The following is a 27264-nucleotide window of genomic DNA, read 5'->3' on the forward strand; positions in this document are numbered from 1 at the left end:
GCACCTCGGCCGGGATTCGAACCCGCCACATGGGGATCCGTAGGCCAGCGCTCTCGCCTCGGAGCCACCGAGGCGGCTTACCAGAAACCTTCGAATTGGGCGCGTTCCCACTCTTCTTCGAGTTGCACACAACAGAAAGGTGCCCTCGCTTCTGACAGTAGTGACACATAGAATGAATGTGTCGGCACTGAGATGCCAGGTGGCTTTTGTATCCGCAGCGATAACACAATGTGTCTTTCGCCGCGTGCATTATCTTGTGCGTGGAAAGAATGCTTGTACTAGCTTGAGCTTGACAGAGCTCACCAGCATCTTTCTTTGCAGATTCCATGGCGCATGCAGTTTGAACAGCAACCTCGAAGGTGAGGTCCGGAATTTCAAGAAGTTGAGTCTGAATCACGGCGTCGATTATGCCGCAAATTATTCAGTCTCGTGGCATTTTCTCCAGCTCAGCACCGTAGTCACAGAGCTCCGATAAGCTCTCCAGTGCTGCAATGAAGTCACCGACAGATTCAGTTTCGGAACTAACCCTTGAATTAAAGCGGAAGCGCTGAACCACGGAGGACGGCGTAAGGGCATAATGCTTGCCGAGAATGGCCAGGATTTCGCTGAGGGTCTTGTCTTGGGGTGCCTGCGGCTTCACCAGGTTCCGAAGCAAAGAGTAAGTCCTCGGGCCGCAGCAGTTCAGGAAAATGAATCTCGTCTTTGCAGCAGGAACATTGTTGGCCAAGAAGAATTCGTGAAGTCGTTCCACGTATGCAGGCCATTCGTCGCCTCCCCCCTCGAACGGTTCGATCCTGCCGAACGTCAGCATGGTACCTTTTCGTACCTTTTCGCCATTTTGTTACGAGTGTGGGAAGAAAAGAACACACGTATGAACCTGCCGACGGTCTGCATCACACTACCACAGAATACCGTGCATCCGCCCATACCACACTAAGCGCCCATACCCGAATTTGTAAGATCTGAGAATATATGCACAGTACATTGATATGTAAAATTGATGACCGGACAAGCACCCATCCCCCATTTTTTCGCGATTATCTTTAAATTTTGAGTGGGCGTTTGCCTGGTATTTTACGGTACTTCTTTTTCTTTTATTAGCATTGTTCTCTGCCACTATGCTTTCTGGTGTCTTGGTGGAGCTAACAGACTCTTAACATTCCGGTGCATTAGTGGCGCTAACAGATCTCTTAACATACATTACAGTGGAGAACAATCATGCTTTAATAATGTCCAAAGGGACTATATTAACAGAAGCAGAATGCTCGGCTACTTCGCTTCACTTTCAAACAATGGTGATGGTAAATTTCAGCAACTCACAACCCATGCCAGGACGTAGCACTGCCCAAGTCAGACACACTTCGGCTGTTGGAAAGGAACCCCGGCTCAGGAGACACGCAGGAGCTCCGGTTCGGTGGCGACAGAATATCCACCGTGACCTGAAGGGAGGCCAACAATAAGTCACTCTAGGGAAGCCCTTTGAAAGTTTGTGTACATCTGCTGTCAACCAACTGTCCACTGTTGCCAGCCTAAAAAGCACACCTCTTGTAGTTTGACAAGCATGGCTGGCCATGCTTCCGTATATACTCACACTTTTATGGAATACACCCACTTCAATAAGCACTATTTAGTTCAAAAGAGAGCTATGCACACAAAAAAAAACTGGCAAAAGTGTTGGCCGCCATCACAGTGTAGAATTCATCTTTTAGAGCTTGGGCTTATTTATCCCAAGTATGTTATTCTCAGGGTCTTTAGCATAATGTTGTGCCAACATTTTACTATACAAGTTTAAAAACCACATTCTGGCATGACCACGCACTAGTGGCTGTCATAAGAACTAAGGCGTCTACCAACAAATATTAATTTGTTCCAATAAAAATAAAAACTCGTAGCCTCTTAATACACTAATTATCAAAGTGGTGCTGAATTCCTACCCACTTCAACCCTCCTGCTGTTGTAAATGGAGCTTTGGTTTAGGTTTGCAACACGAGAGCAAAGGCGAGTGAGGACTTTAGCCTACGAAAAAAAGCAGAAATGGCAGTCCTCAACTTTCTAATGTGCAACAGACATTTTATTACGCTCTCGTAGCTACATTCAACAATTCACACTAGGAAACTATGTTTTTCAAAGCTGAAATTACCAACAATGTTCATCCAGCTAGCATTTTCAAAAAAATCTATGAGAGTCGCCTGCTTTGACGTTGACACGAACATATCGGTTCCGAGTTATCTAAACAAACACAACATGGTACACCATGGAGGACAGTAAACAAGAACTCCGATAAATTTAGCAATTAAAAACAAAAAGATGCTTCTTCGGCCAGTTTTGACGTAACATTTGAGCTTGGGAGCAGGATGGCACAGCGGAAGTGGATTGGCGCCCAGAATGGCGCAGCTCTTCCACCCTTGGGCAAAGCCAAAAACAAAGGCACGAGCTGAAGATAAACAGGACCACCAAAAAATCTGACCTCACTTCTGACAACATAAAACATGACAGCACTTGTTAAACAAGCTTAGTACATCATTCATTCAATAAACAAGCTTGATACATCACAAGCGCTACTAGAAAGCAACGAGATTGTTTGATGTACCTTGTTTGCATAGTCACATTGCCCGCCGAAGTACTTTTCCAAGACTAGTTTAGCAGTCTGAAAAGGGGAAACAAAGCAAAGAACCAACTAAGCACTTCCAATCCATTCAGAAACAAAGAGACCAGAAATGAGAAGTACAAGTACCTCGACTAGGATTTCCTTGTGACCGTTGATATGAATTGTGTCCCTCCCGACGCTCACATCCCTCGTGTATTCCCTCATACTGGCGTCGCCCATACTATAGCTGTGCACAAGGGAGGGCTTCGGGCCAGAGCTGGTCTGATTTTCCTTTGCAACCACCATCCCATAGTTTGGAGAGCCCTCGTCACACACATCCTGCCAATGGAAATGTAACATGCTCTCAGCCTATGTCAGAGCAACACCTGTGAATGCGAGTCGACTAACCCTGATGGGAGAGGCATTTCTGCGGATGGTATTTTCAATCAGATCTTTGGCCCTCCTAAAAGAAGACGGGTTGGGTGAAAAGCATAGATTGCACAAGATGTACTTTTGAACAACTGGAATGCACATTACTGTCCCATCACTACACTCTTTCCAGATGCATGAAAGAGGCAGGAAATGTTAAAAGAACTGAAAACTCACAAAATATTGTTTTCATTGGCTCCAGTGATTTGCACAAGCCTGTCCCTCACACCAGGACTGACTGGAAGTTAGAAATGGCAAGTCAGATGCACAATGCACAAAGTGCCATCTGGAAACATTTTCTCAAGGTGCGGTCTACAACCTATGCAAGCCATCAACATGACACCAAAGCGCAAAAACCAATATAAATACAAATAATAAACTTCAACTGCAGTCGACATTCAATGCAAGAATAAAGCATTGCAAAATTAAAAACAAAACTGCTAGCAAATTTAGGATTAAGACCATGCAACACCAGCGGGCAACACAAACGTTACAGAGCTTTCCTGAGCAAAATCACTGTAATCCCCAAATTTGATGTACGGGACCCTCGCAAGAAAAGGAACCCCAATTATACTGGTTGCAGCAACTAACCAGACCAAATATAGTTTTTTTTTTTTTTTTTTTTATGGTGTCGTATCACCTTTGTTTTGCAATTGTTCCATACACTATAGAACTTAGAGTTTGCAATTAGGCCATTCAAGCAAACCAGTGTGTTATTAGCTTTCAGTAAACATTAAAATGAAAAAAAGTTGACAAACCTGCAACAATCTGCTACACATACTCGGACAATAGATCACTGTCCACGCTTCAAACAATCATGTGTAGTTTTGAGAAGCGGCGTGGCGTGACAAAAGCAAGTAAATTTACCTCAGTATGACTACTGTTTCCCTTTCCTCGGAATTGCATCAAATTGTCAAAAGCAGGGACTCAAACCGAAAAATATAATGTTTCGGTTACAGTTACGGTTACCGTTTCCTGTTGATACCGGTTTCGTTTCGGTTTTTTACGGTTTTAATATTTACGGTTTCGGTTAGCGGTTACACGCTCCTCAAAACCGGTTTTTTCTCGGTTTCTCCAATAGTCTGTTTTATTAAAATGCTAGACACGTGTTTTACAATAAACGGTTTCAAGTAATCCCAGTATTCCAACAACGGGGTATTCACAGTACCAAAAATTCAAAAACGACTTCTGGTACTTCGAATTGGTCAAAAGTTGCACGTGTTTCTAGCTCCAACACTTGTTCGTTAAATCTATTCGCATTATATAATTTGGTACCCAAGCATACATTTCCCGCTCCTTGAGACGTCGTCCTGTCTGTTTTCTGTCCCTTCTACGTTTTGAAGTTTCTTCTCTACCCCAGTGTCAGGTTAATTCAACATGGTTACAGTTACTGGTTCGACGAACCTTCAAACAGGTTAGACTTCGTGGACAGTGCGGTTAGATTTTGATACAAGCATGTCTAGGTTTGGAAAAAAATGTTTTTACGGAATAAGTTGTTTTCGTTTAGAAGCAGTTACAATCAACAGAACATGATTCTGAAATCTTAAAAACTTAATAACAAAATGGCGCAGCCAGCCTCTGCTGCGTCGCGCGATGACAGCGCAGATGTTGGTTGCACATCTCTCCACGGGGCGCGGTGCCGCCGGGGCTGAGATGCGCTCTGATAGCAAACCAAAAATTAAAAATCCGTCGATTTTGCGCGGTTTTTCAGAAAGCCGTAAAATGCTTCGCGTGCCTTCTATCGTTCTGCAACTTGTTGATTTAGTGGTTTTCGATGATGCTGAGCAATTTTCTAATTTAAACCATGCCCTTAAACACAATATTAAAAAAAGTTATTTAAGCAAAAAAAATTAAAAACCTAATTATCCCGGACTTTAATAATTTTCCTAAATGGGCCCCTGGCCCAGGACCAAAACGCCACAAGCCTCTTTTCGTTGCGATGAGTAGTTCTCGCAGGAGCGATTTGGCCTGCGTTTTCTGAAACACCCTGTATATATATATTGGTGAAGTTTGGTAAATATAAAAACAATGGACCGGGAAAAGTTAATAAGTCAAAGATGCGTACTGTCGGAGTTACTAATTCGAAGTATATTACGACGTTTCGAGCGGGGACCGCTCTTCATCAGGACGAGCGGTCCCCGCTCGAAACGTCGTAATAAACTTCGAATTAGTAACTCCGACAGTACGCATCTTTGACTTTGTGTGTGTGTATATATATATATATATATATATATATATATATATATATATATATATATATATATATATATATATACATACATACATATTTCTCAGTGTATTTATACGAAACGTCAATGCAAGACCTTCGACATTTTTTTTTCCTTCTGTGTGGTTCCAAAATTGACGATCGCGACACGTTTCAGACGACATAAATACAAGGTTTTGTTTGCCGCCATCTCTGTATGATGGTCAATGTACCTCGTTTCTTCATTCTGGGCTACTGCAGGTCAGGAACATCGGTGGTTTTGAAAGAACCGAATTCGATGGACATCTCAGAATTCTAACTTATTAGGTAATACCCCGAAGGCGACACGTACTGAATACATCTAGTGATTGCAGGAGTGTGGCAGATAAAGAAGTAGAGACTTTTCATTATAAGCTTGATCACTGATTCCAACTAAGTGTTCTAATCCTAAATATACTGAACGGAAATGTATCACCAGATGCACAACTCGCTTACGGTAACTCCGTCAAATGGCCAAGACATTTCAAAATCCCTGCTCAAGGTCGTTCTTAAGAAAAAACTAACATTTTTATTTTTCGGTCAATATCGGTTAAAACCGGTTCCAGGAAAATAAATTACGGTTAGGGTTACGGTAACGGTTTTCATAAAATTCAAATAACGGTTTCGTTCCGGTTACTGAAAAAATTTCGTTTCTAAACGGTTTTCGGTTTCGGTTGCGGTTACGGTTTGAGTCCCTGGTCAAAAGTGTGCGCACTGCCACCCCTAGTCACGAACTCAGAGTGGTCTTTTGCATGGCTGGAGTGTCCATTTTAGCCTAGCTTCATAAACAAGATATTCTGGGATAAAGCAAGGCATACATAGTCCCAGTCACAGCTCTTCCATAGGTGCCATGTGGTTGAACATTCTTAAAACTCAGAAGTATCGACCACTTGCAAGTCAAACATACATTACATCCAGTCTCCTAGCATGATCTCTCGGGAATCTTGCCTTCATCTAAATTCTGGAAACCTGCAATCTTCAATGGTCAAGTGCCTAGCCAGCAGATATAGCCAGCCTTGGCCTACAGCTTGGACAGTGGCCATAGTCTCTCAGAAGCACGGAAAAATACCTCCATGGTTATCTTCCATGGAGATATTCTCCATATGGCAGCCAAAGAGCAGGGCAGACCAGGGAGTAGAGCCCACTGTCAGCACAGAATGAAGACTCCAAGAACTTGACAACGCCCTTGTTGCCAGCAAAACCATGGTACTATAGGGCAAGAATTATGAATTGAATGGAACTGACAAACTTGGCTACTTTCTTAATTTGGGGTGCCGGCCAAGAGGATTATTTTTAAGTTTCCATGCTTCAATTGGTCTCTTATTTTTACCTTCAGGGCACCCACTCAAACAGTTCAAAACAAACAAACTGCCCCATTCGGAACCACACTGCAACAACTGGCCCATAGGGCTTCAGCCACTCTTTGCCCATATGTCTACACTTCTTTACCCAAAGAAAATATATAAAAAATATAAAAAAGCACACAGGCATAAATCCAAAGAATGCTAATGAAATAGACCTCTTGGAAAATCGAAGCGATCATAGCAGTGCAGTGCCGTAAAAAGCATCTTGGGAATCCATTGGTCGTAGTTGCGATTCGCTAATCTCGATTTACAACATCCTGCCACGACCAAATACAGCGCATGCATTTTCAAATGTGCAACTTTCCTTTAATTTATAGTACTGTAGGTGCTGCCAACCAATATGGATAGAATACTCGGGCATGTTTTCTGGGGCTCCCGACGTACGAATATGTGCGCAGGTAAACACACGAAGAAGTGTGCTCGGTCGATCATCCTGTTTCATCGTCTCAATGTCCTAGGCTTCTTAAATGATCCATCATCCAGGATGGTCACGCTGCACTTTGCAGTTGTAGCCTGGCCGCCAGGAGGGTATGGGACACAGCCAGCCATACTCCTACTCCTCGCTAAATCTAGGCAGGTCCTTACAACCGCTGGAGGTCCATATTTCAATGGGAACTCTCACAAAGATGAATGGGTACAATGCAAGCGAGCGCAGACTCTATTTTCATGCAGTGCTCAGAATGAGATGCACTACTTTGTCAACGGGACGGTCGAAATCATTCCACTCTTCTCCATAGCCAAAGAGGTCCTCTCCATGTGGATTTTTGGAAGTAGTCTATTGCAGCATGTGACGTTTGGAGTTGAGCAGAGGACCTAAGCATGCAGCTCGCTGTGGCTGTCTGTCTTGCGCCACACTATATATAGTATGAACAGTGGTGAACTAAACTGGATTGAAAAAATCTCACAGATATGGTCAGCATACAAAAATGTATGAATCTACACATAAGTTGCAGTTGTCACATTTGGTCCTTGACCAGTTTTTTATCTCCTGAATTCCATAGGTCATAATGAAGTTTAAAAAGTCAAATTTGGGGGTTTTACGTGCCAAACCAATGACGGGCATCTGGCACACCCCAGCGGAGGACTGAGGATTAATTTCGACCACTTGAGGATCTTTTGTTGTGCAAATGAAAGCTTGGTTACACGGCGCCTTCTTCGCTATAAGCCTCCGTCAGATTGTGGGCACTTCGGCCGGGATTAAAACCCGCCACATAGGGATCCGTAGGCCAGTGCTCTCGCCTCGGAGCCACCGAGGCGGCATCATAATGAAGTTTGATTTTAGTTTTATTATACTTCAAGGTGACTCTAAAACCACCAGATTGAAGAGTAAGGAATCTTAATTTATTTATAAATTTAATACCCTTGAACTGAAGGGCCTTAGCATTTCTAAAGGAACCTTACCATCTTCATTCCTTGAAATTTAATGTAATCTTTTATTTGGCGCCAAACTGTTTCTTTTTTTTTCTTGCTTGAATGTTTCAAATGACAAGAGCAAATATTTCTACATATTATGGCGTCAGGTATTGTTGGCTTAATACAAACCACATGCCCCAAAACTGATTTTGCCGAAGTAACTGCATGATTCTTCAAATTAAATTTCATAAGAAGGCTTAGTGAGTTTGTAATTTTCTTATACCAGACCATTAAGTGAGATATTTATTTCCTAGACATTTTTCATTCCACAAGCATTTTTTCCCAAACTTCTTTGCAGACATTTTTACCCTGTAAAAATGAAAAAAAGTTACCCAGCTGTTAAACAGGCTGAAGAAAGACCTGTCAGGAACAAAACATTTGTCGCTACCTGCACCTCTGTGTCCATCTCCATAACTAAGGGCAGTATTAGATTTGGAGTGACTGGACTGACTGGCTTTTATCTGGAGAAAGGGAGGCCGAAGAAAACCATGGCCCACGGACCCGTGCTCAGACGGTCACATCAACCAGGCATCACAAGGGAGAACACCAACGGTACGGTTAGTCAAAGCTCTGCTCATCTACATCACTGGACTTTCTCATGTAAATATATGTAAATTTGTATATACTATTCAACCGAATTAACATACCTTCCTACAACTGGTGACCCGGACCTTCCGATGAATTAAGCTAGTAAACCATACGCTAGGGCTTTACATTGCTAGCAGGAGCTTGTACCGTCACAGCCGTCACTTCGAAGCATGGATTAAGCATGCACCCACTATACTCCGTTTTAGGATAACTTGGAAAGCTGTGGAGCCTGGAGGTTAGGGCCCTGCAACCCAATAAGAGCGTCGGAGCGAGGAACGTGACCCGACATCACGGGAGCATTTGTTTAACCATGCCAAATGCGAGGCAAGAGGCCCGGACGAACCGGCTGTTGTCTGCTGGCCAAGAGTCGTCTGCTCCGAAACCAACCAACTTTGAATGATAGTCCACCGCAGCAACATATCTGTCCGCTAGAATAGCAAGCACTTCGGGAACAGTTCATGAGGCATCCATACGCTCAATTTATTATCTGTGACGTGTGATAATGCCTGGGCACAGCGCATTGTTTTGAGGGGAAACGGCCGACTACACGGCTGCGATTGCCGGCGATTGCTAACGGCCACGGTGCAACATGGAGAAAGAAATCAAGCGCTGATACGGATGTGACGTCACTTTCTTGGTGTAAATACAATTGAAACTCATAAATTTGTGATTATTTATTCTTCATATCTTCTCGTTAGAGATGGAAGCACGCAAGTTCAATTGCGGTTAAAAAAAAAGAAGCCTAGAACTACTGCTTGTCGCAGACGGTGCTGTTGCTGTGGAGGTAACGAGGCTTCTGTGGCCTCGAGCATGGAGTGTTATCACAAGCCTTGATCCGGCACTCTTATTGGGCGCGTTCAGTAGCGCCTCCAGTAGTCAAGGAGTCAGCGCTCCTTTCACTAGACGGCAAAAACCGACTTCCAGTGCACGTTACTCCAAATTTTATGTGTCAGGCTCTCATGCACCGTCTCCGGAGACGGTGCATGAGGAGTGAAAGGAGCGCAGCATGACGTAATTCCGAATCGCTGACGACATTCCGGCGCTAAAAAAGAGAAAAAAACACATAATGGCGGGATAAGCTGCGTCGGTTCTGTTGCGGGTGTGCGGTTTGCTCGCTTTTGTTAATGAAAGGTGCTCAAGGTAAAACGAATAATGCGTTTGAATTTCTTTTCCAGGTAAGGCTCTTTTTGGAAAATGCATTGACCATATTTTGTTTGGTTTGAATATGCTAATAAACAAAATAAACGTTCATTTGACGCCATGTCTTGATCGCCATTCCACGGAGCTCTGTGTACAGTATATCAACGATAGTCCTGTCCGCGCTGAATAGAGCAAGGCAGGGTATGAACGCGACTTTGGTAGCCGGTTGGACACTTACGCAGAGCATGATCCCGATTAATGTTTTGTTTGTGTAGCTAAATCTTTGGTTGACGCTCGCTTCGGCCGGCAAAACCTTGATCGCCGAGCACGGCCAAACTTCAAGTGTGTAGACGAATACATTTTATAGGAAGTTCTTAACGAAGGGCAGAACAAACGTATGGCCGTATAAAAGTATCACAACCGGCGGCGGAGATTCGCTGAGCTCCATATTTTACGTATGCTGACGACATTTTTGTCGCTTTTTATAACAAAAGCAGCCTTTGCACCGCCCTGCGAAGGGCTCGATCGCGTTGGATAGGTTCGAACAGCAGCGTTGATGTGTACAGTCACTCACTTTTTCTTCAATACCGGCATCAAATAAAAGCAATCGTGCTCCGCACCGTCTGCTTCCATTTTATTCGAAGACCGTCTGGCACAGGGCAGGATGTGGAAACTGCATAGAAGCAGCTGAAAAGCCGTGTTTTTTTTTTTCTGTTCAGTAGGCGCTCCGAGGACTCTGACTCGAGTTACTCTGTTCAAAGCTGAGGGAGCCGCTACTGAACGCGCCCATTGGGTCGCAGGGGCCGCAGCCTCCACAGTTCTCCAAGTTATTGTGAAACGGAATATAGGCCCGCAATCCACAGCGTGAGGTCTACTAAAACTCTATTGTTTGACCGTATAAACAGTGGCTATAATATGACTGAGCCCAAAGCACAAAATATCATCCCAAATTACAGAATCCTCTCGTTATCCACTGTATAATATTGATTTTCGCAAGCCCCAAATTTATGTAAATACATTTAGGGCTGCTAGTCTATACAACTAAAATAAAATGAGCAATTTTAACGCGAAAGCATTAACTGTCCCATGGAGCGAACCAATGTCACCAGCCGCACCGAAATTCCCCTCTCCCAATGAAGCAAAGTGAAGCCGCGATCTGAGGCATACCAGCTTTGAAGTCGCACAAAAAGTCATGCAAAACGACAGCTAAATTAAGCCGAAATCTGATGGATAGGACCGTCGCGCGTCAGTTTAAAGGAGAGCCACCCCATAGCGCTACGTGCCTGCGCCAGAGCGTGCCAGGAGAAGGAAGCGGTTGGCTGGCCGGGCCAGACGGGTTTCCCAGACCAGAGCCCGCTGGGGCGTACTCTGGGGCGGCTGCACCCCTATGTCAGCGCGGCGCGCCCACTTCACAAGAACACTTGCAAGAACGACACTCATGCTTTCGCGCTCACAACTCATAAGAAGTGCTTAGGTGTACCTCGAGCCTCTGTTCGTTACAAATATAGTTTAAAAGAAAAAAACAATAGTAATGTTTTAGGGGGTCACAAATATTGCTCCATGGCTGAGCTACCAAAATTGGGATTGAAAGTTGTCCTACAATATTTTCAAAACACCTCAACTTTGAAGATATATTTTGAATGACAGAGAATAGCGATAGCATTCTGGAATCATGCAGCCACTATGAGAGGTGAATTCCCAGCTCTAAAGGACTTGACACAATAGGCTGATAGTAAGATGAAGCTTGCAACGCTTACACAATACAGTGGAATCTCGATGATACGATTCTGGGTGATACGAATTTTGGGATGATACGAATTTTTGAGAAGTCTTGGCGAAATTGCATTGATTCCAATGGGCAAAATTTCGGCTGTTACGAACGGACCTGCGTAACTCGGTGGATGATACAAACGACCCGGCAAGGAGCTGACGCAAGGACGAAGACCTCCAGATCAGCCTGCTGGACGCTGTGTGCTTCTTAGCCGTGTCGTGGGACCGAGTTACTGCGAACAGGATCTCTAACTGCTTCCGCAAGTGTGGCTTTTTCAGCCCCGCAATGACAGCGTCTCCAGAGCCTGAAGAGCCACCGGCTATGAAGAGTAAGACCAGCTCGGCGTGGAATGCTCGTCGCACAATTTTATCACCGTCGACGACGACCTCGCCACTTGCGGTACCCGGACGATCGAAGTCATCGTCGACGAGATGAAGGAGCCGGAGCAGCAGTCGGACAGTGACATCGAGGACTGCGGCGGAAGTGAAGAAGCACCGTCGACGAGCGAAACCCTGCATGCCCTTGACGTGTTGCGGCATGCAGTGAGCTTGAGCACCGTGAGTGAGGAGACGAGCGCCAAGTTTTACGCGCTCCAGAAAGGACTGCTCGGCGACATGGAAGTTAAAAAAAGGCAGAAAAACATCACGGATTTCTTCACGCGAAAGTAAGCAAAGAAATATATGAACTTTTTTTTTGTGCTCAATTTTTTGGTCTGTGTTGGTTCATACGAATTCCGGATGATACGAATATTTTTCGCGGTCCCGCGAGATTCGTATCATTGAGATTCCACTGTACTTCGAAGTAACAGGCAACCCTTAAAAACCAAAAATTCATGTCTGCAAAACGAGATCAGTCAGTTGATTTGACAACAAAGCTTTAAAAACAAGATGGCTCTGATGTGCAAGGCACAATGGTGTTCATGAAGCAGTTCTAGAGGGCAACTAAAGACATGTCTACAAGCATCTACTTCACTATGCAAACAGATTAAAAAAAACTACTGCTTCATTCCACAACAAACCAAGCCAAGAGAAATAAGAACACAAAAGCTACTCAAGGTGCTCATAGCTGCATAGCAGGTGCAAGCATTTTAGAATGAGGTTCACAATAGTTGGAAGGCCGAAGAGGAAAAAAAAGGAAGCTTTAAATCAAGTCTAAACAAGGCAGAACTACAGCCAAACACAGCGATGTGATTGGCCTAAGCCGTTTTGGAGCACCTTCTGGAGCAGCCAAAACAGAGTTTTGGAGCAGAAAAACTGGCTTTTGGATCAGCTAAAACAGTGTTTCGGAGCAGCGAAAGTGGCTTTTGCAGCAGATATTCTTAGAAAAGAAAAAGATATTCATTTCAAGTGGTGGACAAATGAGGGACACATTGCTCGCCGCAATCAAACAACTATTGTCAAGATGGACCACCTGGGAGCCTTTCAACATGTAACTGAAATGCCAATGACATGACACATTTTGCAATGCTTCAGTTAAATGACAAAAATATATCAGACCAAACTGCACATATTAAAATTTATTTGAAAATGACCAGCTTAGTAGTAAATATCACATCATTAGGTTGACTAGTAATATAATAAATGGAAGCAGTCTCCAACAGATGAAACACGTTACTGCCGTGCAATGCGAAATTGTCGCGCGAGCGAAGATGGCTGTTCGATCGAAACCATGCCACTCCGCTCCGTCTCCAACTAATTCCCAAAATTCTATGCAAAATGTAACTGTCCAGCATACAAAAAAAAAAAAAAAAAAAAAAAAAAAAAAAAAGTCCAGCGGCACGTGTTTGCCAGGCTGGCAGGCAAGGTACAAGCTAAACAAAAAAAAAAAAGAGAAAGCCGTTTACAACACCCTGTAACGCCGAATTAGAGCGCAGCTCTTGAAGAGGAGGGAGGGGTACTGAGGGGAGGGTACACCCCTCCTTCCTCCTCCTCCCCTCGTGATCCTGCTTGCTGCTACACCTCCTCCTCCCACCCCTCCTTCTCCTTCATGTCCTGCTCCTCCCCTCATCCTTCAACCTCCTCCCCCATCTCCTCCTCCCTCCTCTCCCACCTCCGTCCTACTCCTGTCCTCCTTGGGAGGGGTCACATGACCCAGGGGGGGGGGGGGGGGTCACGTGACCTTGCGGTTATGCCGACGGCGACGCCGCTCCAGCCGGAAACAAGCCCCTAAGAGCTGCGCTCTAAAAGAACCTGAGCGCATTGATGCAAGACATCGCGAGCCAGGGTCAAAAAATTCTTGGAGCGCTTCGTGCAACGACTGAACTCGAGACAAATAAGCACAATGTGCGGGTTCAGCATGCGGACATTGCGTTCTTTGCTTTAGCTCACTTCTCTTCACCAACTTTCTTTCGCGGCTGATTTTTCACATACCGGGCTACGTCTCGAAAGAAAGCCTACCGGGAGAAACCTAGGTAATCAATACTTCGACACAGCAGTCTTTGAGCTAAAGGGATGTTTGTAGTAGCGTATTAAACAAGAACAGGATTGTTGATGAACACGCGGCAGTCCTTACGTTTCAGTTTAGAAAGTGCCATAACTGCAGTGACGTCCTTTGGCACAGGCTTGGCACAGGCTTGGCACAGATTACCCATATTTTGGCAAAAAGTAGTAGGATGTAGCAGGGTTAGCCCCTTGGCACAGTTGGGCGCAGCAATCACATCACTGCAAACATACCCCCGGTGGAATTCTACACCAATCTTTTCTTACACTGCATTGCAACTGTTTTGAGTTGTTGGTACTTCAAGGATTTACCTACTGCAGGTTTTGCAAGGGCTCTTATGCTGTGTACTTTTTTTCTGCAAGCTTCATCTTCATAAAGCTTGGGAAATAAAATAAAACAGCAACAAAACAATAGTTACAAGGTTTAAAATTAACCAGCATGGCCTTTTGTCTGAGATAGGTTAACTACCCAAGAACACCTTTCAAGATACTGCAGAATTTTTAAGATTCTCAAAAGAATCTGATTTATCCAAAAAAAAAAAACAATAACTGAATAAACAGAGAATCTGAAATCTTATTCAGATTTTCTGATGAATCTGAATAATATTGAACTAGAACAGATGTTGATTATCTTAATATTTTCAATTGATATACTCTTTCATCAAAACAGTAAAAAAATAATTTTCTTATTGACCATGCTACCCAAAATGCAAAGGAACATGGCAACAAGAACCAAACCAATATCGTTGAAATGACAAAAAACAACTAAAGAGTTATGGCAGACCAAACACACCCACATCCTGAAAAATGAAAGTAGTACATGAATGCTGCTCTCATGCGTTACTAGAAAAATGCTTTTTTCCATCACCCAATGCCAACGAACTTTGATGGGCTTTGCAAGTAAAATGGGGAACTTGATAATACCCTGAACTTTAGGAACCTACACAAACACCGAAAAATAGCTTAAAAATAATTTTGCCTACCAAACAACTTACACAAACCTTAAAAAAAAAAAAAAAAAGCAATCTTGAGTGCATTTTAGACAACTCAACATCTCGCAGAAAACAACCTAAGGCAACAATAAGACTCTAAAGGCCTTCAAGAAAAGGCAAAAAGAACAAAGAATGGAATTTCAACAAATCACTGCAAGGTGCCTCAGCAAACTATTGGGAAACTCCATTTCCATTAGCAGCCGCAGTCCAGCAAGCTTCTGGAGGCGACATGACGCCACCAGAGGTGAAGCCAGAAGCATGGAGGGACACGCCCTCCAACGACGACCAAAACCAAGAGACGCTATTGGACGAAAAAGAGAGCCGACTCAACAGCTCTTCTTTTCTGTCCAATAGCGTCTTTTGGTTTTGGCCTTCGTTGGGGGCGTGTACCTTCACGCTTCCGGCTTCAACTCTTGTGGCGTCATGTAGCCTCCAGAAGCATCCTACCTCCATGGTGCTAACGGCAGCCCAGCTTTGGCAGCAATTTATCATAGCCCAAAACGAAGCAACGACCGAGAAGTGGATTGGCGCTAGGCAAAGGGGAAGGAGAAGGGTCTAGGAAGTCTAGGCAGCATGCCTGCAGTAGGAGCAAAAGTGCGGGTGGAATGAGTGAGCCAGTAGGCAACGCTGGCTACACTTCATGCGGTACATCACCTCGCTGGAAGGAGATCACCGTGTCACTCAGCTCCTCAATCATGTGAACGCGACGCCCTTTGATGCCCATCACTTTTCCAGCAACAATTCCGGGGCAGGCAAAACAGATGACAACAGGAGGTGGAGGGTCACACCACAATACAATGTCGCAATAGGCAGCTAGGCCACCCTTTGCTCAAATGCCCTATCACTCTTAATTAAGCAGGCATGGCAAGTAATCAAGCAGTTTGCTTCAATTGCTTCAATGTTCTACACACTGTTGGCTCCCTCCTATTTTACAACTTTTCATAGCTAACGTGACTTCTTGAAACGTCCTGGCCACAATTCGCGAGAAAGAGCAAAAATAAAATCTTGAAACTAAGTCACTCCCACCTTTTCCAGAGTCAGAGTTTCTAATGACAATTTCATCTTTCAGAAAGTTACGACCGGAAATTCTGAAAGAAGAAAACAAAAGCATGTGCGAAGTTAATTTTACACCCGACTCGCACGGTTATGCGCTCGTCGGAAATCGGAATAATGACCGTCTCCATTTTTTGGCCCACTTGTTTGCACTTACTTGGCAGGTTTTCCAAACTTCACCGAACTTTTGAGCACTTGGGTGGGCTGGAGAGAAAGCGGCGGTGATGCTGAGACAGAAAGGGACGCCTGCTGCAAAGGCCGAGTTGCATAGGCCAGCTGAGTTGACGACGAGTTTGCGAGTGGGGTAAAGTCGTAACTCTGGGAAATCTGCATTGAAGGAAGAAAAGCATCCATTCACAGATGAATGGGCCCATTTCATGCACCTATACTTTCAGCATTGCTGGAGAACACAAAAGCACAACAAGAGGTCATCTTAAAGCACTTCACGCCTGCACCAAGCTACATCGGCCCACACTCCTGTACTCGCACTAGCTGCCATAACCTAACAAATTGCTAGTCGTTTACAGGATAAGAACAATGTACATCTCGACTCCACCTCGAGCCCACGGCGTTTTGTAGTGTCCTCACCACGTGTGTGGATGCAAAGTTCAAGCAATGCTACGAAGAGCAGCGGGATTATGCAGACATCAAGACACCTCAAAATTACTGCCCCACTATCTAATCCAGTAACAAGACTGCCCCTATTGACCCAAGATGAACTTTCACTTCTACACATTCCTTTCTAGATACACCAATGAATCAAACATTGTTGATACAGATTTATTAACCCTACTAAGACAATGCAGTGATAAAGATGTGTTGCTACAGCAAGGATACAGTTCCCTCACAAAGCACTGAAGACAAAATAATCCTCCAAACCAGGTTAACAGCATCAGAAGGCATCGCCAGACAGTCAGGGTTTTCTGAAGAGATTCACCTCAAGTTCTATGTACTTGCGCTTGTAGTATTCTTCGAGATTCTCGTTGAACTTCCAGCCCATTGCACGTAACTCAATTACTTCCAGCAGCCTCAGACGATCCATCACATCAAGCCTTTCATCCCGAGAGGCATTGCGCAGGGTGACAAAATAACAGTCCAGTTGTTCTGGAATAGACTTGCTCAATATATTGCCTTGCATTTCCAGGACCTTAAAAGCATGTTCACTGTAAAATACCGCAGAAGCACCCACTTCGTTCAAGCGCCCACTATTAACATTTCACAAACTTGGGAAATCTGCTAATTATACGGAATGCTCCCGATTTGACCAGACAAGCGCCCATTTAACCCATTAATCAGTGAAAGTAGGGTGGGTGCTGCCCCGGTGTTTTACGGTAGTTATATTTTCATTTAAGAACAGCATTCCAACTAGTAAATAAATAAGAAAACCTTGAAGGGATACTTCAACGAAATTTGAAATATTCCCGTCATGTTAAAAAATAGGTTGAATATGATCCACAATATCCGTAAATGGCAATCGCACGTTTGTATTTTGAACCTGGTGGCTGTATTTTTTGTTATACACGGCCCACTCTGGCAAGCGCTCGGAGAAGGCCCAGCGGAGACCTTGTGACATCCAACGCAATCGTGACGTAGGTCGTCTCAAGACGAGCAAAGCTACGGCGAGGCTGACGTCAAAAGGATGGCCTAGTCGTTCCAGCCACCGAAGCGGCTGCTTTTGTCCGAATTTTGAGTGACGGGTTAATCTTCCATAATCTTGTAGGGGGACAATAGCGACTTCTGCGACACACAAACAGCATTCTCGGGAAGAGGGGAGTTCCTCGTTCCCCTCTTCTCTCGTCGTGGCCGGAGGCGAGACACTCACCGTCACTAGCTGTCAAGGTTCATAGACGGGCATTACAAGCGAGGCGTTAGCGACATCCACCAGGTGCTCTTTGCTAATCGTTTAATTTGTTTTAAAATACCTTTTCGAGACTTTTTTTTAACAAGATATTGGTACGCTCGATGTGATACTGCTCCTTTGAACACATATAGACCAAAAAATGAGCGGCGAAATTTCGTTGTAGTATCCCTTTAAAGTGGTACTGAAACCTTCCCTTCTGCCCCCCCCCCCCTTAAGAAATGCTTTATTTGCATGAAACACTAGATTACGCCGTCTATACTTCGTTTCATGATAACTTGGCAAACTGTAGAGGCTAGGGCCCCGCGACCCAATAACAGCGTCGGAGTGAGGCACGTGACCCAACGTCACGGGAACATTTGTGTCACTACACTAAATTAAAGTCCAGTGACTTTACGCCAAATAAGGCGCGAGGCCCGGGAGAAGCGGCTGACGTCTGCTAGACAAGAATTGTCTGCTCCGAAACCAACCAACTTCGGATGAAAATCCACCACAGCAACATTTCCGTCCACTAGAATAACAAGCACTTCGGGAACAGTTCATGAGGCAACCAAACGCTCAATTCAGCCGCATTTCTGTGGCAGGTGCTAATGCCAGGCCACAGCGTACTGTTTTGAGCGGAAACAGCCGACCACACGGACGCGACCGCCGGCAATCGCCAACGATCACGGTGCTACAAGAAGAAAAAAATCGGGAGTTGATACGGATGTGACATCACTTTTTTGGTTTAAATATAAATGAAACTCATAAATTTATGATTATTTATTCTTCATATCTTCTCGTTAGAAATGGAAGTGCGAGAGTTCAATTGCCGTTAAAAGAAAAAGAAGCCTAGAACTACTTTTTGCTGCAAACGGCTCTGTTGCTGTGGCGGTGGCGAGGCCCCCCGTCGCCTCGGCTATGGAGTGTTATCACGTGCCTTGCTCGGGCGCTCTTGTTGGGTCGCATGGGCCACAGCCTCCACAGTTTGCCAGGTTATCGTGAAACGGAGTATAAACAGTACCAAAACTTTTCTTTCAGCTGCAGAGTGAAATATTTTCGGAGAAAAGCAAAGTCAAACTGAAAGTAAAGGGCCAGCAAAGGGGCCTTGTGTTGCCAGTTTGTGGCATTTGCAGGGAATGATCAAACATGACAATGAGCACAAAATATTCTTAAATCAATGTGTTTTTGCCATTTCAGTGGTCATAGCAAATGATGCTTTATGGATCCTTTTACTTCAATTAATGAGCATGTGCCTTGGATGGCCTACAACCTGGAAAATATATTGTGCATTGTTTCATCACTGCACATGACCAAACAAAAGAGACAGAGCAGACTTGAACACCGGATGCTTGACCAGCAATTTTTACTTGGAGAAAAGCCAGATTTAGAGCCTAACTCTTTTTTTTTTTTTTTGTGGGTAGATGGGCCCCTGTAGATTGTGTTGGAGTAAAAATCTCGGCAAGCCGAAATATATTATCAGTGTCGCTTCAAATGTTCACAAAATATATCACTGCAGATAATTAAATCCCAGGGTTGCCAAACCCAACCTGTTCAGGCTGCTTCTCTTGAAAAGCAAACCAGCTGAAAAAGGTACATGTCACCATGATCTTCCATCCATTTAGAATAAGAGAACAAGCATATGCTTATTTTCTTTGCACTTTTTGACAGAAATATAGCAGTTTTTTTTTAATCTTTTTTACTTCCAGATTTATCACTACCTGGACTGCTATAAAATCATTATTCATAAATAACTGTGTAAAATACAATTTTATCTGTTGCGTTAAATTGTTTCAGGAGATGATTCTAGCACTTTTGACAATACATGAAAATTGAAGTAAGATATGGCAAAGTGTCGGCAAGTTGTCCTTTACAGAGATTCAAAGGAACAATAAATTCCATGAAACCTTCATCACACCAACATTACAGATAGCATTGGCTGTTTTTGATTAAACTTTTTGGGGCATTTCCAAGGAGAGAAGGAAAGTGCATGCGCAGCTTTACCGTAGAATGCCATGCATCTGCCCATTCCACACTAAGTGCCCAACCCAAAAATTTTAAACACCTGAAAAAAAAAAAAAAAAAATGCACCGTACAAACATATGTCAAATTGATGACCTCACTGCGCCCATCCCCCATTTTTTATTATCTTCAAATTTTGAGTGGGCGCTTGCTCAATATCTTACGGTAATCAGAGCTCGGAATGGGAGAGGGCATGCATGCCCGTACCTGACTGCATTGCCAAGAAAAGTTGTCCCCCAGTATAGTTTGAAACTTAAGGGTGATTACGTAATAGTTAGACATTACAGAACCAAAGACAAAGGATAAAAAAAAGACAAACATTCAGCACAAACTGGGTACACAAGAAGCTACTAAAAACAAATGTGTGCAAAAGAAAAAAAAGAAAAAACTTTTAGCATAATAGTAGAAACAAGTGCAACACCCAAACTACACAGTTCACTATGTTTTATTCAATTAACAAAAAAACAAACAAAAAACCCATGAGGATTACCCAGCACTATGAACGAGTAACTCAACCCCTACATACGGCATTAAAAAAAAAAAAAAAGAATCCTTGGTACACGAAACGGGAACACAAAATAATTATGTGTTCCTGTTTACTTCATTGATATTTCTCAACTTTGCACCTGTTCTCATATTTTTCAAGATGTCACATTATTGAATGTTTGTGCCTAGTGAGATCCAAATTGCGAAACAGCTAGACTGCAACGTGTAACACGCTCAGAAGGTAGGATAGCAAGTAAGGTGTAGAATATGTCACTATACTCTGTCTCATCCTACGATGGACTGAAGCCTGATGCTACAGGCCGCCGGGTCTAATTACGAGCCTGTTAGAAACCATGTGGTATAGCTGCTCCGTTGTACGTATCAGTGCGCCAAGACACGTCATGCGAGGCGAGTTTTTCGTTGGCTTATTGAGCCCTCGTGGCGGCTCCGTCTGCTTGCTGCCTGGAGACTAGTGAAGGGATTAGATACCATTTAGAAGCGATGTGGCAAAGAGAACCTCGGATAAGAAAACAGTGGCCATTAAGAAACGAAGATGAGTCGGATCGGTATTCAACACAGGAGTGTATGTACGGACCCAGTGCGGAAGGGAGATTGCACTGGACTGCTATGGCTAAGGCGAAACGACTTTATGTCAGTGTTGCCAGCGCACCCTCCAACTTCTCCAAACAATTCACGTGTTTACGAAATATGGCATGAATGTTTATGAAACTGAATGCCATGTACCTTGGCTTCACCAATATAAAATAGCGCACTATCACAACCGAGAACCATATGCGCAAGATTAGTGCTCTTCGTACTCTGCGTGTTAGAATTTCTTTCACGCACTCTTTTGCAATGCAAATGCAAAATTTTCAGAGGTAGTGCTCTGCCCGCCAGCCTTCAGGCCCTAGTTTATCGTAGGGCGAGACGGAGTTAGGTCTCACTGTGCTGTCTAAACGGAATGAAACGCAAATGCCAGAACACATGCCCTTGGCTGCATACTGCACGCCCTGGAGGTTGATAAAACTGTGAAGTGGAGAGGGAAGGCAAGAGAAGCACTTTCTGTGACATGCACACTGCACATCCTCGCAGCCCCTCTCCTTTCTCCACCCTCTCTCTCCACGCCATTGTTTTACTGCCTTCAGATAGCCCAGCATGTACTGAAGGCCATGCACTCTGGCATTTTATTGTTTTGATAGTGCGCACATTTCAGGGTTAATGACTCATTGGGTTTGAGTTCCAAAGCACCATGAGGCACAAAAATATTGCTACTGCCAAACGAGAAAATCATGGCTAGAATTTCATACCTTGTCAAGAACATTACTATAGCAACGCATACAAAAGTAAGTAAAAAAAAAAACTTGACATTTTCACAAAACCGCTACCTTTGAATGACGATTCAATAAGGGCTCCTTTTAACTTGAGGAGATTGCAGACATGAACAATCTGAGACAAAGTTGTCTTGTCCAGGTTGCCATTGTTCACAGATATATGAAGTCCTTCCAGCTCGCTCAGTATCTCCTCGTCTGCAAGTCAATTTGGGAGTACTCAATGACATGTTACTTTTCAGATTCAATGGAATGAGAACATGGGGAAACTAACGAGGTACTTCAGCTTTCTCAAGAACGTCCAGCTTACCCGTTGTACCGTTTCGTAGCGGTGCGTTGTCAGTGGGGCTGAGAGTGCCTGTTGAACCTTTCTCCTGATCTGAATTTAGGTGAAGCGGACGAGGTCGTTCCAGTTTACGAATGCCTTTCATCGACTTGCCAGACATGGTGACCTACAGCAGTCGACGACAGATAAACAGTGCTTCGGAGGATGGATAGGACCTCATCATCTCCCTCCTACACGGACCCTTGTATAGAATGACAATATTTAAAGAATGATATTCGGCTACAGTATTCAATCTCTAAACTCGGCGTAAGAGCTTGAACAAAAAATGGGCGCGGAGGTTAAGATTCTCCTGAAATGAGGTAGATGTGTTGCAAAAACAGTTTCTTTTTTTCACAACGGCTGGTTTATTAGGTTCACTGTCCGAAGATAGTCATACATGACACGCCGCAAAGAAAATGTGATAAATTTCGCCAGCTCTCTTGGTGTCGAGTTCATGGCAATGGTTCAGTTAGATGACACGCAATGCCAACATGCAGGAACGCACAGGGAAGTTGGCGCACAATCGTCGCAATGCATGCCAACACCGGCCGAGACCCAAATCACGGTTCAGTGGAAATTTTTTGCAGTCGTGCCTTCCCGAGCACTTTAATATCTGGTTGGGAGCATGTGTAACTTACGCAACCTATTTTTTTTTTTTTTTTTTTTAAACAGCGCGAATAACACACGGGCAAGAAGGAGAGAACACACAGGACGAGGCGCTGTGCGTTCTCTCCTGTGTCGTCCTGTGAGAGAACACACAGGACGACCTACTCCTGTCATAGCGCGTGGCATTCTAAGCACTTTATTTTCACACGACATACAAACGAGAAACCTTTTAAGCCAAAATTGCGCACGAAATACTGAATAACTAATGCACTTCGTTCTGCATTCTCATATCCACCATGCTCCGGTAAAATAAATGTTGCTTTCTAATTGTTGCTTTTTTTAAACGCGCGATGTTCGAACGCTACTTTTGGTCACACCACGTACGGTTAGCCTCACGAACCGCTACGCGGTGCTTAACAAACAAACAATTTCGCAAAGAGAGACGACTGGGAAAACGCGAAAGTAGTGAAGCAGTCCTTACGAAATAATCCGACAAGGCAACGAAAAAGTCAGGCAAACCTTGACCACGAACACTTCTAGGCTGAAAGCGCCGAAGATCATGGAAGCTGCGTCGTCGATGCCCCGCAGTTACTACCCATCAGTAAAAAAACAAAAGCAAAATGTATGTACTCACTGAATATATTCTTAGATAAAAAAAAAAGTCTTAAATATATAAATTTCTTTTTTTTACATTCTAATATGTCAAAAATAATTTCTACGATGCAAAGCGCCGGAGAAGCGTTTTGGCGGCAGTTTTGAATCAACGGTTCTTAAAAGCCAATATCTCTAAATTTATTTTACAGATTCGCTTTTCTTGTCATCGGGTAAGATTTGATTTACATTCCTGCCATGTACCTTATAACACAGACAGGGGGATAAAGGTGGGTGAGGAGGAGTGGTAAATCCCGTGCGCCGCCGACATTCTGGGTCCCGAGTGAAAGATCGCGAAAGAGAGCGACAGAACACGAGAGAAAGAAACCAACGTTGCCAGCTGAAGGACGACAGTCGCGATGGTAATCGCGAAGACTGAAAACTCTCAGCAATATAAACAGTGATAATTTAACGTTGTAAACTAAATTCTGAGCTATTCGAACGCTTATAAAAAGCAGTATAGTCATTACGCTGCATCAATTTTCCTTCTGTTAAAATCTCGGAATTCTGGTGGTTGCTCGGTTTCGTATTCCTGGGGCGCGGCCAGGCGCGGCTAGGCGCGGCCACCCGCGAAGTCGGAATATCTGGTTTAGTTTAGTTTTGACGGGAGGCCGTACATGTGCGGGCTATGCAAAAAGAAAGCTTTGAAAGGAACGCGAATATCTTTTCACCGGTAAGTTCGTTGATTGTTGAAGTTCATGACACTGCTCTGATGATATAATTATATTCGTGAAATCGTAGGCAGGTTGGTAACCATGTGTGGGACCCCGAGGGTCTGCCTGCAAGCTCCGCCGCTTGCGGCAGCCAGAATGCATGGGAAATGGCGGACCTTTTCCTCTAGAGTTAGTATGTATGATCTCCATGAACACAGATGATACTTTGTGGACTTTTTGATAAAAATGAAAGACGTTTACAATTCCCTGTAACACCGAATTAGAGCGCAGCTCTTGAGGATGAGAAGGGGAGGGTACGGGGGGAGGGTATGCCCCTCCTCCTCTCCTGCTCCTCTCCCATTTAGCAGGAAATTTTCGCTATATTTCCCGCTAAATTCATTAAAAAAAATTCCCCACTAAATTTAGCGGGGAAACTTTTCTGCTAAATGTAACAGGGAAAATTTTCTACTAAACTTAGCAGGGAATTATTTTCGCTAAATGTAGCGGGAAAACTTTTTCCGCTAAATTTAGCAGGAAATGTTTTCCGCTAAATTTTGCGGGGAATTATTTCTGCTAAATTTAGCAGGAAAATTTTGTTGCTAAATTTAGCGTAGAATTCTTCCGCTAAATTTGGCGGGCAATTTTTTCCGCTAAATTTAACGGGGAAATTTTTTCACTAAATTTAGCGGGGAACGTTTTCCACTAAATTTAGCAGGGAAAATTTTCCGCTAAATAGACCCTTCCAGAAATTCAGTGCCGTCTGGTCACTCAAATGGCAGTTTAACTTTTACCGTACTAATGGCGACAATGAAAATGTAGTCTGCCATATTTTGTCGGGCGCCGTCACTTTCACAAGTCAACGGCAAACGACAGTGTGTACTTCATTGCAGATTTCTTTCTCGGTCTCTTTCAGTGTCGATAGAAACAAAGATGCAATTGACCAGTCAATACGAAGCGTCAACCCACGTACACGGCTTGATAAAGCTCTACTATAGTGGCTTAAAGGGATACTACAACGGAATTTCGGCGCTCATTTTTTTGTCTATGTGTGTTCAAGGAGCAGTACCACATCGAGCGTACCAATATCTTGTTAAAAAAAAGTCACGAAAAGGAATTTGAAAACGTATTAAACGATTAGCAAAGAGCACCTGGTGGATGTCGCTAACGCCTCACTTGTAATGCCCGTCTATGTACCTTGACAGCTAATGACGGTGAGTGTCTCGCCTCCGGCCACGACGAGAGAAGAGGGGAAGGATGAACTCCCCTCTTCCCGAGAATGCCTTTTGTGTCACGCAGAAGTCGCTATTGTCCCCCTACAAGATTATGGAAGATTAACCCGTCACTCAAAATTCGTACAAAAGCAGCCGCTTCGGTGGCTGGAACGACTAGGCCATCCTCTCGACGTCAGCCTCGCCGTAGCTTTGCTCGTCCCGAGACGACCTACGTCACGATTGCGTTGGATGTCACGTGGTCTCCGCTGGGCCTTCTCCGAGCGTTTGCCAGAGTGGGCCGTTTATAACGAAAAATACAGCCACCAGGCTCAAAATACAAACGTGCGATTGTCATTTACGGATATTGTGGATCATATTCAACCTATTTTTGAACATGACGGGAATATTTCAAATTTCGTTGAAGTATCCCTTTAAGACCTATAGGTGGTATTCACTGAGCCTGCAGGTTCGATTTTGCCAGGGAGCGCCATCGCCGATCCGCCATCTTCAAGGTCACGGTTTGACTGGCTATGAGAGCACAATTCTACCCAGAACAGAATTTGCGGCTCGAAATTCGGTTTCTTTCCGCCCGAAAACCGCCGGTCGAGAACTGGCAGGTTTGAGTCGCGCTCACTCTCTTTTCCGCGGTCACGGGGCGTTTTCTAAACTTTAGACCCGACCACCAAATTTAATCGAAATCGCAGGTCATTAAAGACGCAGTCAATATTAAAAAAAAGAAAGAAAAAAATATGAAACCCATTTTTTGTGGCTTCCAAAAAGCTGGAAACACGTTGATTGAAAAAAAAAAAAAAAAGGTAGCACAGACAACCGGACGCATTCTGTGCGTTCACTGCATAATTCTCAACATGGCGTCGTTTCGCGTATCGTGGGACTAGCGGATAACAGCAGACGACAGGCGTGGGACCTCTACTTCAGAACTGTCGTTCACGGTACTGGCGAATTCTGTCTTCCTTCGAAAGAGAAATTTTGGACCGATCAAAAGAATTCATCTTTATCCCGTACGACACGCCCGACAAGCCAGCCGATTGCACGAAGACGTCGCCGAGCCGTCGTCAGTTCTAGTGGTTGAAGACATCGCTCGCTCAAACCGAAACGTCAAGCACGAAGTGCGTACTTCGAGTTGAATACGCACGCGTACGGTTTCTTATACTAGGTGCGAATGTGGCCTATGCGTGGCGGCCCGACTTCAAGCTGGGAGGGAAATCGGCAGCAAACTTCCGACATACAGTCGACCGGCTGCATCACTACGAATGGAGTCCTTACAGTAGCTCAGGGATTCCCCTTACGGCACTCGAACGAGACGGACGTGTTATCATGAGCTCCGTCGGAGCGGTGAAAACGGCCGCGTCAGGCCGTGGTACACGTCTGTTTCTGGAACCGCTGTCGATTATCAGATAATACTGCCCCAACTGCTAACAGGATACGTTATTACCAATACTGTGTTCCTGCACTGCGACGTAAAAGGACGACCCTACCGAGTGCAAGACTTTGGTCAGGAACTCGAGAGGCTGGATCTGATGAAGGACCTGGCAAGCGCCGGTCCTTACCAGATGAGCCACGTCTGGATGATCCGGTTGCACTCGCTTGCGGCGAAGCAGAGGTTGGTTGACGCCAAGGAGCTCATCATCAAAGGGGGGCGTCGCCTTGTTATTGACCCGGCGAACACATCCGTGAAGCTGAAGCTTCACTGGGTCCCGTACGACGTGCCCAACAGCCAGGTGACGAAGGAGCTGGAACGCTACGGCGAGGTCTCCGAGATCACCAGGGACCTCTTCCGGGAGAAAGGATTTGAGGCTGTCAAATCCAACACCCGCAGTGTACGCCTGACCCTCAAGAACGGCTACACCGCCGACAGCCTCCCGCACGAGATCCGCTTGGAGGGGTGCAAGGTATGTACTTGTCGTGGTCCCCGGACGTGCACCGCTCTACTTCGCTGACGCCGAATGGGACACATTCGCCGGGTCTGTTCCGCCCCCCGTTGCTCTGAATGCCACCGTTACGGGCACGAGGCAGAGAACTGCGTCAAGACTTATGCCTCGATGGCCCGTGACCGCAAGACGGAAGAACAGGCCGACTACGTGATGGGCGACGCTGAAGCGGAGGA

At 44.6% G+C, this 27264-nt stretch overlaps 1 protein-coding gene across 1 annotated transcript in view; it reads right to left on the reverse strand.

The window, feature by feature from the left end:
* Positions 1 to 23206, reverse strand: part of LOC8028987 — a 39044-nt gene extending 15838 nt beyond the window's left edge. The window contains exons 1-11 of the mRNA XM_029968512.4: positions 23144 to 23206; positions 22004 to 22145; positions 21751 to 21891; positions 16958 to 17124; positions 16178 to 16347; positions 15994 to 16055; positions 3194 to 3254; positions 2996 to 3050; positions 2735 to 2926; positions 2591 to 2647; positions 1321 to 1439 (exon numbers count right to left, since the gene is read on the reverse strand). Of these exons, the coding sequence (XP_029824372.3) occupies positions 1321 to 1439; positions 2591 to 2647; positions 2735 to 2926; positions 2996 to 3050; positions 3194 to 3254; positions 15994 to 16055; positions 16178 to 16347; positions 16958 to 17124; positions 21751 to 21891; positions 22004 to 22145; positions 23144 to 23185 (1208 nt within the window). The 5' untranslated portion in view covers positions 23186 to 23206. The remainder of the gene's footprint in view (positions 1 to 1320; positions 1440 to 2590; positions 2648 to 2734; positions 2927 to 2995; positions 3051 to 3193; positions 3255 to 15993; positions 16056 to 16177; positions 16348 to 16957; positions 17125 to 21750; positions 21892 to 22003; positions 22146 to 23143) is intronic.
* Between the last annotated feature and the right edge of the window lie 4058 nt (positions 23207 to 27264).

The sequence above is a fragment of the Ixodes scapularis genome, unplaced genomic scaffold, assembly GCF_016920785.2.
Source record: "Ixodes scapularis isolate PalLabHiFi unplaced genomic scaffold, ASM1692078v2 PGA_scaffold0__279_contigs__length_252992795, whole genome shotgun sequence".
Classification (NCBI taxonomy): domain Eukaryota; kingdom Metazoa; phylum Arthropoda; class Arachnida; order Ixodida; family Ixodidae; genus Ixodes; species Ixodes scapularis.